Source organism: Catharus ustulatus, chromosome 6, assembly GCF_009819885.2.
Source record: "Catharus ustulatus isolate bCatUst1 chromosome 6, bCatUst1.pri.v2, whole genome shotgun sequence".
NCBI lineage: Eukaryota > Metazoa > Chordata > Aves > Passeriformes > Turdidae > Catharus > Catharus ustulatus.
The window spans coordinates 33994082-34007538 of NC_046226.1; the positions used below are offsets into that span (position 1 = coordinate 33994082).

Here is a 13457-nt window from a genome sequence, read left to right on the forward strand (position 1 = left end):
AGCCTCTCTTCCAAAGCTAATTAGGGCAAGTTTGGTTAAATTCCTAAGTTTCAGTCCTGGCTCCATGGGAAGTTCTAAGACATCTACTCTGTGTTCTAGTATTTGTACATGGTCACACAGTGGCATCTTTTGCCATCAGGCATTGTCTTGGGGTCTGTCACACAGGGGTTCCCTACAACATTTCAGTGTAGCTCGGACTAGAAGGTTTCTTTTGAATTGAAAAAATAAAACAAAACAGTAGCAACAAGACTGTGTGCTTGTTTCTGTTGCATGGTTTTAGAGATCGTGTTTGTACTGCTGGGATCCCACCAAGATTGATTATGCATACATGGGAGATGTTTTGATGATTTTTTAAAGCAGATAGAGGGGTTTGTGTAGTGAAAGAATGTGTGAATCACCTTAATTCTATAATTTTTTAAAATTTCCTGTAGATCAGCAGATTCGGGGGGGAGAAGGTCATCTCTAGATTCAGTTTTATCATCTGGGCTATTACAGCTGTCATAACTTAATTCTCAAGTTATCTTCTCTCCCAGATAGCTGTATAGGAGAACAAATTAATATTGAGCACTTTTTTGAAACTGAAAATCTTGTTGAAATGACAGAGAGCTTACGTGGCATACAAGGTCAGTTGCTATGTTATATATAACTTCTTGTTTTCATCTCCTACTGTTCTTGCAGGGAACTAAAAATGTCTTAGACAACAGATGTGGAACACTTAAAATATTTGGAATGTGTGGGAATATACTAAGGGACCACCTGTCCTGCAATGTGAAAGACAGAATTGGTTTGTGAGCATTATTGGTTACTCCTGCAGTGAACAGAAGGACTCGTATATTAAAAGTAAAGCAGAATGGAAACTGTAAGGTACTAGGTTGACTTTACTCAAGGAAACATGGGGAAGAAAGTAGAATCCACAAGTTAAATACTTCTTAATACTTAGACAATAATCCGCATTTCAGTTTCCCTTAAGAAGTGTAGCCTGGAGCAGTTACTCAGTCTTAGGAAGCTCATGGTTAAGAAGAAAAGAAACAGAATTTATCTGATTTAGCCTAAAATAAGGTAGTTTATTTATTGTTTGACTATTTCCACTAGTCAGATCCTATCTATTTAGTTACTAATTAATGATTACAACTGGTAATGACTGCATTGGCTATCCTTTGTGAAACCAACAAAACTCCACAAATTATTTACGTATTGTAGAAAACTATGGTTTTAATAATAATTGGATTGCTAAGGGTGTTGAGGTAGTTTGTTCCTGGTTCTATTTTTCTACACTTTTACTACTTATCGACTAAAGTAAACAAATGCTATTTCACAGATGAGGGAACAAAGACATAGATAGGATCAGTATGTAGCATTTGCATTTCTTCATTTGGAGTTCTGGCATGTGAGCACCCACAGTTCCTTATTATCTTTTTCCTTCAATGATTTTTAGAAAGGAGGATATTAAAATGGAGATGATAGCCACTTCCCTGCCTCAGGGAAGGATTGTGAAGATAGTTAATGTTTATACCATATACCCGCTCTGTCCCTCCCTGCGACTGTAGCATGAAACTGCCATTGCTCTGGTCCCCAGTGCAATGAAAGGGGAAGGAAGGGCTCGGTGCCTCTGCCCATAGGCGAGCTCTAACCGGGAAACTGGCACTGCCTCAAGCTCTGCCTCAAGCGTAAAAATTATACAGGAAATCAGAAATTCCCAAACTGAGATTCATCCCGTGTTCTGTGGACTTTGGAAACAGTGAAGTCTGGTTACAGTTTATGGCTCAGGCTCCTCTTTAAATTTTGGGTGTGGATGAGAAGCTGTCCTTCAAAACAGAAATCTCTATGTGATAGCACATATCCAGAGCGGGTGAATGAAACAGCTGTTGATGCTCTCTCTTGGTAAGATTAATAGAAAAGTCAGGAAGCACATCAGCAGTGTTTCCCACAGCAGGTACAATTTTCCCTGCCCTCAGATATAATGGCTTTCTGCTGTATTCTATGCAAACAAATTACAGATACTGTGAGATCCACAACTTTAAATTTCTCAGCCTTTTTGCATGCAAAAATCCAGCATTAATTATGCGTTTTTATATTTAGAGTTCTTCACAGTTTGCTGGAGGGAGGTCTTTGTGACTAAAGGAAGCAGGTTTCATTGAGCCAGACTTGAGCTCTGGTCTGTCCTCTTTTTCACCTCCCCTCAGGGCAAAGACCAACAGCTTGAGGGTGACCCCTTCAAGAAGTTTTTACCGAAAAGGAAGATGAGAAAGGCTGCACAGGCTCTTTCTAATGCTCTGCGCTGGAGCCAGGAAAAGGCAGCTGTTTCTAGCCTTTCTGATGTTTGGGGGGTTTTTTTTGGTTTTTGTTTTTGTTTTTTTCCCGCCCCCCTTTCCTGGTGGCTGGGATCTGGGCTTGCTGCCATATCTGTTTGTCTGTCTCATGTTGTTTTTCTCAGAGAGCTTCAGAGGCCAGTTGCCCATAGTCAGTTGCTGGGAACAGAGGTTGTTCCTTGTATCGTCTTAACTCTCCATACCAGAGTGTTCATGCTTGAATAGGAAACAGCGAGATCTGTCAAAATAGCCCTTTTCTTTAGGGCTTTGAGGCTGCATTCTCCATGGCCATCTGTTCCCTTTCACCCTTTTGGACAATGTTGCTATTTGAAACGAACCACTCTTTGCTCTCTCCCTTTCCCTTTGCCCTCCCCTTGCCCCCCCAGATCTGGGAAAAAAAATTGTTTCTGGCCCTGACTGGCCTCTGGAGGGTTCAACCATTTTGTAGTCCAAGGATTAAAAGTGGTATTTTGCAATTTTTTATTTTTCACTGACTTTAAAAAAATGTAATACATCTCAGGAGAGAAGAGTCACTGCAGTCAAAAGATCATTTTGGACTTATGCATTAGTCTCCACAGGGCGCTTTGGTGTCTTGTCACTGCCTGATGCAGACTACTGTGAAAATTTGGCACGTCTTGGAATATTTTGCATTATAGCAGGAACGGAAGGAACCTCCTATAGTTAGGGCTGTATAACTGTTTCCCTTCTAACGCTCTGTCTTCAGTCAGAAAAGCTTATCAGGATGAAATTTTCCAGTCTTGGTTGCTGTCCAAAATTGAATTTATTTGCTTAATTCAGATAAAATAAGTCATTCCTTTTTGAGAATGAGATGAAGAAAAAAAACATATACCTCCTCTGCTTCAGGATGGGCAACTGTGCTTGAAGAGAGGGACTGACTAGCTGGGAAACTCCTGAGAGTCTGTGTCAGTTAGAGAGTGAAGCCAGACCCCTGCGATCATCAGTCATTTTAACATCCTGCATGTTTTATACTGCCTCTGTGTGTGTGTGCCTGAGTACATAAATATATATGTATTTTCAGCTTTGGAGATGAGTCAGTTCTGAACAGTGAGCCCTGTGGTGTCTGCATGTACTAAAATGTTTTGTCATGCATCTTACAGTGAGAGGGAGCACATTTTCAATATATCCATTTATACATGGGTATGTTGGCTGTGCAATAAAAAAACTTGAAAGTGCCCAATTAATGTGTGTTTAGAAGCTACTCCAAGCTGTGTTTTGAAGGTGCTCTCAGTACTCAGATGCATCTGCTAGGTCTATATGTAGGATTTGCTGGGCCAGCCCAAAAGATACTTTCTCAAAGAAGAGGTTGCATCCTTCATCTTGTGTCATGAGCCACTCTGTGCTAAGAAATAGATACAGCCAGGGAAACCTATATTGGCAAGTGCAGACTTGTGGTTAAATACCGGTTAAGAAATACCACAGTCAACTGTGATGATGCTCATTTTAAGAAATAATTGAGTCCATTGTTATGTGTTTGAAAGGCAGAGATGAAACTGCACATAACGTTTTTTTTACATTTAATATTTTCTAACTCGTATGTTCTTAGTCATACAACCAAAACATTCTTCCAGTTCAGCTTTTGTGATTGATAGTATTAAGCATTTGGCCAAATCTGAACTCCAGATGTGAACAGCTGTAATTTGCAAACAGTCATCTCTAGCCCCCAAATGTTTGGCTGACCTCTGTTTCCATGTTGCAGGCTGAAGGAGGATTGCTTCCTTCTGGAATTCAGTTTTGATAACTCTGGCTCATGATCCAAGCTTTACAGCTCTAAGATTGTTATTTTTATTTAGAGGGAATTCTTGCAACTGCAATGCATAGGACCAGTGTTAAGAACGCCGAAGATTAAATTTTCAAAGAAATTATGATGGTCATCATGCAAAGTTTGCTCAGATTGAATTGCAGTCTCAACCTGACATACTATTTAACATTGATTTTTAAACCTAGTCCTTGTGATTATCAGCCCCACTGTGGAGTTTAATTACTGCATTTTTCAATCTTCTCTGTTAAGAAATTGTCACTCACTAAATTTGAAAATTATTTGGAAAGATACTGCTAAAAGTAAAAGACACTACTAAAATACTCGTGTGCTCAGGAGTGAAAAGGACCTATAACTTAATTCGCTAGTTCAAAGCCATGTTCTGGCATGTGATCACTAGGCTGTGATCAGAAATCGTTATTCATTCTGATATTTTATGCTGAGTATATTAAGAAAATGCACCCCAGTGTAGGCTGACTGTCAGCACTAGTGTTAAGTGAGCAAACTCAGGTGCTAGCAGCGACCCGACTGCAGCACCACAATGCTCCCTGTGGCTTCTTAGCAGAATATATTTACCAAGGAAGAGGTTAGTGCTATTGAAAACTAGCTTGCATACACCTACTGTCCTTTTCTGTCTACCATGTAGGCACACACCATCAGCCCACTCCTCGGGAGATGGGCAGCCAGCTGTGTGAGAAACACCCTGGGTAAGTTAGTACTAATTGGTGCTTTTATTGGCCACTTTGCTGGAGAGTTCATTGTGCAACAGAAACTGGACTCTCTCTCCCTCCTTCCCCCATCATCCTTCCGCACCGTGACTCTCAATTTAAGGTTCATTTGCAGACTGAAGTGCTGCTGCTTTTGCCTGCACTGTGACAGTTTCCTGGGTATGGGAGCTAAATTGCTGTGACACTGTTTCTTTACTGAGACATTTTTTATAGAAAAAAATGTAGACTGTGGGAATAATCTGCCTCTCAGACCACAGCATCCTAACACGACCATATTTCTGTGAACAAACTTCTGAAACTCACTGCAGTTTCAGAGCTGTATCTCACTCTCCTCCCCACAGCTGTATTAGCTTTTGTTCTGCCTTTCTGGGATTCAGCCATTTAGGCTTCCAGACTTCAGGCTCTTATGTTGGAGGGGTGAGTGTGACAGCAGGCTTATTCAGTTCTAGTCTGGAAAGTTCGGAAGTGGCAAATCCAGATGATGGGTGAACACTAGTAGAGACTGACAAAGTTTAACAGCTGAGATTAACCATCCTGGGAAAATCAGATATGATAATGCCGTGGCTGTGGAGGTCAGAGGGCTGAGGCTTGCAGCGTGCAAGGCTTCAGTTGTTCTGACAGTGGGATTCTAAATCTCATTTCTTTATGCAAGCCTTAAGGGACCTACATACATGTAATTCTAGCATTCTACCCCCTCCCTCCTACATACCTTCTGATTAATATCATGATCTGTTTAATTCCCTGAGGGAACTTAAGCAAAAAAATTACGGCAATAACTTGTAGCATGATTGGTGAGGTGATAATTAAAAGCATTTTCTGGATCACAGGGCCCTAGCATTGCCAGATGCCATGACTGGGCAAGCTTTGTTTTTTAACCTATGCATCCTTTCTATGTGCAGGCAGGCAAAATTCCAGATCTGGGTTGTTTGGGTGTTTTTTTCCTCCCTTAGCTCAGTGGTTTGTGATTTTATTTTCTAGTCTTGGAGAGACAGAAAGAAGTGATTGCATAGGAGAGGTTCAAAAGAAGAAGCTGCTCTAAGTTTTAATGGGGAACAATGTGGGAAAGAAGTCTGGATATTGAGAGAGTGGTGTGAATTAGTATCATTTTAGATTTTAGAAAAGGAGGCCACTATTGGGGGAAGGAGGTTTAGCTGAGGGGTAAAAAATTTATCCTCAATTACAGAAAGGAATTGACTTAACTGCTTTCTTCGACTTGTTTTTACCATCCCTCCCACCAAATCACTACTTGCTCTGTCATTTGCAGTAGCGCTGCAGCAATGATAGAGAGCTGAAAACTCATCACTTTGTGATGTGGTGTCAGGTGACAGAGGCAGAACATTTTCACCAGTAAAAAGAAATATCTGTTTCCAAGGCTCTCAACTCCCCAATTCCCTAATTTGGGCCCTGTTTCAGGTGCTGTAAACCACCAGCTGTCTTCCCACCTCCACAGATCTCCTGAGACCAGATTGTTTTGGTCATGGCTGGTAGATTGTCTGGCAAGAAATCAGACCAGCTGGATTTTTTCATTTCTTAATGTCAGTTCCTTTTTTAGGTCATCAGGCTAGAGTCTCTGTACTAGCATATGTGTGTTTCTCTTTCTCAATTCAGAATAGAATTGACACAAACTCAGCAATGAGTTCAATCAGGGGATGAGATCTTCTGGGTTAAAACACACTGGTAACAGTAGGCATGCTGGTGTTGGATTGAAAGTAAACTAGCATCTCTCCAGTTCTCTGGTGGACCCTTCCTAAATTTTGAGCTGTTTAAAGATCCCTGCAGATTTTTTGGGGGTAGAATAATGGTTAACATTACTTATTTGAAAAAGCTTCTAATGTTTCATGGAGAATACTCAAAGTCCTTCTTTATATACAGTTTTTATGTCCTGTCACATATTTTGGTGTATTTTCTCTCATCCCTTAGGGAAGATTCTTAGTGAGTGGGGAATAATCAGCAGCAGCTAAGAGACTGGTAATCTGCAATTCTCACAAAAAGAAGATCTTTAGGTCAGGAACTGACTGTTCTCTATTTGTCTAGTGGTTTGCATCTTGAAGATGAGAGCGTTAGGAGCTGTTGCAATGGAAATAATGACTGGAAAAAAGACAGCAAAAAGGACCTTAATCTTGATCTAATATCAGATTAACCATGTAAAAATTACCCAGAGTATGTACACATAAAAACATAAATATAATAAACAAAAAAGTATGAAAACTCACTGGGCATATGAAATGAATAAACTCTGTTGTCCAAAATGAGAAGTGAGCTCGTTCCCTTTCTATCACCTTCAGTGCTGACTCCATCAGAATCTTGCACCTGGAGTCTACAACTGTCAGGTTTTGATCTCTTGATAATGATGACTGAATCAAACAGCCTGTTTAGTGTAATCTCAAGTGGGCACATAGCATGTTTTGGTGTTTTTTAACCGAGGGTTAATAGGGGTTTACACTTAATTGCTTTGTTTGCTAAGTATATTTTAAGGAACTATGCTATGAAAAAAAGGAAAACCAAATTTCATGTCATTGGTTACTGAACAGCTTCAACTTCCAGATAAAATATTTCTACTTAATCAAAAATTGAAGTAATATGGAATAATCGGGGAGGGGGGCAGGGGGGAACCAGTTTGTAAAGATTTAGAACTACCAGGTTTTTAGAAGTAAAACTGCCAGATCCTCTCTCACAATAAAAGGGAGAGCATAAGCATTTTAAAAGTTGGATTTTTCACTAGTTTTGTGGCCAAGCCTGATTTCTTGAAGCAGCAACTGTTTTTCCTGCCATATGTCCTAAATAATAAAAGACTGTGTGAAGTCAATAGCGTGTTTTGAGACATACTGTAGCTGGGCAGTGCAGATAGGGAGATGGTCACCCCTGTAGGGTCATAGAATCAGAATCACCTTTTGACTTAAGAAAAAGCTGTGGAGAAGGGCTGAAAATGGCAGAAGCCAGCAGTGGGAGTTTGAAGAGCGCTGTGGTTAGTTACTTCACAGATGAGTTTGTCCTGTGGGTTGTTTTTTATTGTGTGATGGGTTTTTCCACCATTGCATATTTTTGTACTTGTACTTTCTGAGTAGGTGATGATGGAAAAATAGATTAGGGGTTGAAGGGGATTTTTTTTCTTCTTCTGGTCTCATTGTTAGAGATCTGCACCAAAATACAGACTAAATACAATGCAGGTGAAAAGTAGTGGTCTTTGAGCTCTGCCAGTGAACCGGAAAACTGCACAGCCTGAGTGAGAGGCAAAGAACTTTCATTCTTATTGCATGGTGTGCTGTTTTTGTTGAGCTGAGTAGTTTAATTCTTTATAAATATTTTCTTTGTACTTTCAGAATATTTTTTTCCTTCTTTTTGATATGCCAGGCTTTTATCAAGATGGTTTGTTAAGATTTAGACGGTCTGGGAACTTGTTGCTTCACTGTTTTGTTATTTCACTGTCATTTATTTCACCAATCCATTTTTAACATTTGATGAGAAAATATTTTCAAATTACCAATTAAAAGAGATAGCAAAGGGCCCAATGTTGGGGATGAATCTGCCCAAAGGCAATGATATGTCCATCTAGGAAGAAAAAAATCAATATGTGAGAATATGGACAAGGTGGAACTAATTACTCTGTGCAGTTATATCAATAAGGAAGATGTTGGGTTTTTTAATCACGAGCGTAGTTGCTGCTGGCAAGGACTTCTTGCATTTAAAAAAACCCAACTGTTTTAAGAAGTTTGTTTCGTTTGATTCACGATACTGGTCTAGTTATCAAAACTTTCATAGGATAAGAAACTAATGGAACTGAAGCATCCTTATAATTAAATCACCTTCCAACATACTTGCAACAATGGGACTTGTTTACATGAGGATTTAGTCTCTAAAATGTACCACCTTATACACAGAGGACAAGAATGTCTTGGAGACTGGCTCTGTACTTGCAATGCTCGGTTGGACATAATAGAATTAATTCCAGAAGCAGAATTGAGCTGAATAGCTTTAATTCTGCTGTTCCCTCCAGTGAAAAATGGAAGGTGAAATAAAACCACTTTCTCTGTCCTGCCTGTATGTGTCATTTCCTCAGTGACAGGGAAGTTACTTATAGAAAGTTTGTTTTGATTGCATTGATAGGGAGAAACAAACTTAATCTAGTTCTCATGTATAAGTAGTGCCAAGTGTTGTGGCCGAGTTCTACTGACAGCTCCTTCCTGGGCATTGGAGCCCAGTGCAAGCAAGCCTCTTCTGCTTGGGACCAGCACTCTGGGACTCAGCTGAAGTCAGCCTTTATTCTTTGTTTTTCCCCTGGTTGTGGAGAGGCATTTACTTTGCATTTGACTCAGACCACAAGCAGCTTTATTTTCACTTGTGACAGCTGTTCAGTGAGAGTGAAGCAGCCAGTTCCTCCTCTGTGTTTGCAGTCCAGAACAGATAGGGTGTCTGCTGGTGTCTCTGCCAGTGCTCTGAAAAGTTCAGTTTCACAAGAGATAGTGGAACAGGCATCTCATACAGTCCTTGGCCTGTCTGCTTTGAAGATTAGTTTCATGCTGAGTTTTTTTTGTGTGAGGGAAGGAGAGAGTGTTTACAGGAATTGAAATCACCCATTTTACTAGAGGTGGACCTGATACAGAAAACAGGGAGTCGTTCAGACATCTTCCAGCTTTCTAATATTCACCTTCATCTCCCCATTCCAGTGTCCCATCTCTGTGCTTCTGGACACCCACTCCCTTACTGCATACATACACTGAGATGTCACCTTTCTCTGATCTGTATGTCAGCTCTGTTTTCTTACTTTCCCCAATCTCTGCACTCCCTGTATCACCTGAACAGAAACCATGAAGCCAGTAGTGACTGCTGAGTAAGAACTGGCTTTAAGGGCATTGGAGACACTGGAACTGCTGCCCATCAGGTGACTGCATATTGCAAGTGCTGTGGAAGCATCCACCCCACAGCATGGGTATGCACTCCATACCACTCTGCAGCCGTTCAGGTTGGAGAGTTTGGGGACCTCTGAGCAGAGACCAAAGTCTTATATGTCTGTTTTCTTCTTGGGCTGATGTTGGTGTGATACTCCCATCTTTAAGTATGAAAATATCAGGATTTGGAAGCACAAGGCAATGCATGCTGGAAAAAAAGCGCTCTCTCTGAACAGTGTTATTTATCCACTTCCTTTGTCCAGTTCATTAATGTCTAAGTAGTGGTTGAAATAACAGAAAAGATAAGTCCAAGGTTTTTTTAAGGCCATGTTTCAACATAAATCTGTTTTCTTAACATATCCTCTTTCCTTCCTCTGAGACATTTACTATCTTTTTGTGTTTAGAACAAGAAGAAGGAATGTAGCATATGTTGACACTGCCCTTGAACTTCTTTGCAAAGTTGGCACTGCTTCCTCCTGTTTCCTTCACTTGTTTTACCTCTCTATCTGCCTAATGCATCAGTTCTCAGGAGGATCCCTTATAAAATGGAAACCTTTCCAGTGAGGCATTCCCTTCCACCTTGCAAAAAGTCTTTGCTGTAAATTTGGTCCAGTTTTACTAACTACTTTGCACCAAAGTCATAAATTTTAATAACTTCACAGAAGAGGCTTTGCCCTCTTCAGACAGGGGCTGACACAGTATGGTACAGTGTGCTTTCTCCTGTATGAGAAAATAAAATAAATTACAGCTATTAGCTTGTTCTGTCACAAACCTTACACATATTGCATTTCTCTTAATTTTGGGACAGGTTTTAGGCCTGAAGGAATGCAGGATTAGGAAGTGTTGTGGAGTGATATCTCCACAGTGTAATAGCAGCAGGTTCCAGACATTTAACCATTTAAGCGCCTGGCTCAGGATTGCAACAGCAAGATGTTGCTCCTTCTGTTACCTAATAGCAGATACATGATTTGAGGGAAGTTTGAGTCTGAATTGTGTGGCTGTTTTACACCAAGACTAGCTCCTTCTGGAACATCTGGATCCTTTCTAGTGAGGGGTGCACAAACAGGGGTGTGTGAATTGCTTCTTGGTGGTGGCTCCTAGCTCTAATCGGGGGTACAGTTACATCAGCTGTCAGGGGAACAGCTCCACACCCACCAGAACTCACATTTGGTGTCTTCACTTGCATTTTGTGATCCTTACACATTTCTAACAAGGTAGGGAAAGAAGGACTGTGTTTACTGCAGCTTATTCCACATGAAAGGTTTGCAAAACTTTAAAGCTGCTTCAGTGTCTTATATTCTCCATTATCCTGTTTGTACAGTAATAGCGTTTTACTTTCGTGGTGTTAACACAAACCCAGAAATTTGTAGAACTTAATGAACTTAATTAATTAACTTGCTTTGAGTCATTTTAAGGGAATGGAACACAGACCTCCCAGCATCCTGTTTTAATACTTGAGCATGTTCACTCCTTCAGCTGGAAAATTCAATCCAAAACATAGACGAAGATAAATTATTCTTGTTAGCACATCCACCTTCCCAACAGAGATGGGCTAGACTAATTAACAGAATAGCATTCCTAATCTGAAGGTTCCAGTTAAATGCTTCTCTGGGGAGTTATTCAGGTGGAAGTCGGCTGCTTTTTTTTTTTTAAGTACAATAAAGCAGCCATCCTTGCTGGATGGCACAACTGTTCAGACTAGAACAGGTGTTCTGGAGAAGCAGGTATTGTGCAAGCCCCAGTGAGCTCCTGTGATGTGGGAAGTAATTCAGACAAGCACAGAGTCCAGACTCTTGTCAGAGTATTGACAACTTGAACCTGGTGCTTCACTCCTTCCTTTTGTAGACCTTAAACTTTTAAAGACCTAATCCAAATCCAGCGGGTATTAATGTTATTATTAATTATTTATTATTTATTAATTATTAATTATTACATTTTCTTTCTTGGGGAAGGTTTGAGACCTTCAGCTGAATCCTGTAGTGCACTGAATCATTCCAGGCACTTCTCTCCTGCCTGGAGCTCTCCTTCCCCTAAAGCAGTCTAATAGTGTCCTTCTCATTGCTTGCAACTACCAGCAGTAATATAAACAATTATTATCATTACATGCCAGTACTTTTGGTCTTATTCTTTACAGTGTATTTTTCTAAAATAAAAGCTTTAGTGAATCAAGAAACTATACTTTTGCTCTGAATAGTTAAGTGGGGGAGAAGCAATAAAGCTCACTTCCTTGCAGATGTTCAAGTAATGAAGTCTTTTGAACCTGAATCTTCCAGAAGCTCTGCTGGGCTACAAGATGACTTCATCACCTAAGCACAGTTTTGCTAGTACTTATAATTTAGATTTCAACATTACCTGTTGCATTACAGATAATTGTGACAGAAATGTAAGACAACTTTATTGCAGCGTCTGGTCTAACTTTCATTTACTTATTTGACAAGGATTTCACAACTGTCCTGGGAAAGCCATTTTGTTTGTTGCCTGATAGATGACAGGAAGTTACTGACTTCAAATATGTGTCTGATTCACTCATGGCTTTTTAACAGTATGGGCTGTCTACCTCAAGCAGTTCAATCAAATTGAACATGGTCATTTATGCCCACATAATACCCGGGATTTTGTTTCTGAATTTCGGGAGTTAGTCTGTCTTGCTTTGTTCTTGAAATGTCATTTGAAGCACAAACAAGTCACCCATCAATCTGTTCACCTTACACAGAACTTAGGATGAGTAAAGATGAAGGTCTCAGGCAGCTACCTGCCTGTATATTTGTATGTGTGCATGTGTGGGTCTCATTGCTCAGGTGCAATGGCAGTTAATCAATGCATCATGTGGCATTATTGGAAACACTTCTTTATTTTGCCATTGCTGATTCCAGCAAAGTCCATTTTCCTTCAGGGTTATATAAATTCAAATTATTTCAAATTATTTCAGAGACAGCAGAATGGTAATTACAGCTAAGGGACTCTCTTCTTTGCAAATCTTAGAAAAAGTGTGGATATATGATGGCATAAATCAGTATTCTGATTTTTAGGTCAAAGTATTGTGGTAGCACATTCTGCTCCTTTAGATTCCCTTTCTGTTATGTCATTATACACTGTGACACAGCTGGCCTGCTTCCCTCTCCTCTGTGGCCAGAGAAAGCTGATTTGCATGGGGATAAAGTAGCAAAAGAGGGATAGGCAAGTGTCCCACAGGTATGGTGCACCCCTAGATATTTAGAAAATATACTGATCTTTTCAAGATAGGTAATACAGTAATTTCATGATTATAAGCCGCACCATTTTGACTAAAATTTTGGTCCAAACCCGGAAGTGCGGCTTATAATCAGGTGTGGCTTTTAATCGTGAAATTACTGTACTGTCCTGTACTTTGCAACATCTCCTTACTTCTCAGCACTTTTTGTTGATGTCAGAGGGTGAGTTGGAGAACACACTCCAGTTGTATAAATAAATCAGGAAGGTAGGAAATTAATGCAGCAGTGCCATCTCTTAAGTGCTATTTGTAATTACCTCGTTTAGGGAATAATCTGAGATGACTGGCAAAGTTTCAATGCTGAACCCTTTTCTGTGTCATAGTCCTGATGCAATTTCTGTCATATTTATCTTCAGGATCTTCTGTGAGTGGGAAGAGGGATTCTGGTTGTGTGACAGCAGCCCTTGGCAACACATGGAGTCACAGCGTCAACACCAGGCTCATACTGCAGTACCATGACTTGCCAACAAGACAGGTGAGAACTTAACAGCAAAGAGAATTTAAATA

The 13457-nt window shown here is 40.2% G+C and overlaps 1 protein-coding gene across 4 annotated transcripts in view; it reads left to right on the forward strand.

Moving 5' to 3' along the window:
- RAD51B (RAD51 paralog B) overlaps window positions 1-13457 on the forward strand; it is a 404105-nt gene that overhangs the window by 227655 nt on the left and 162993 nt on the right. For all 4 annotated transcript variants that reach the window (XM_033062473.1, XM_033062472.1, XM_033062475.2 and 1 more), the window contains exon 9: window positions 13307-13425. In XM_033062473.1, coding sequence (XP_032918364.1) covers window positions 13307-13425 — 119 coding nt within the window. The remainder of the gene's footprint in view (window positions 1-13306; window positions 13426-13457) is intronic.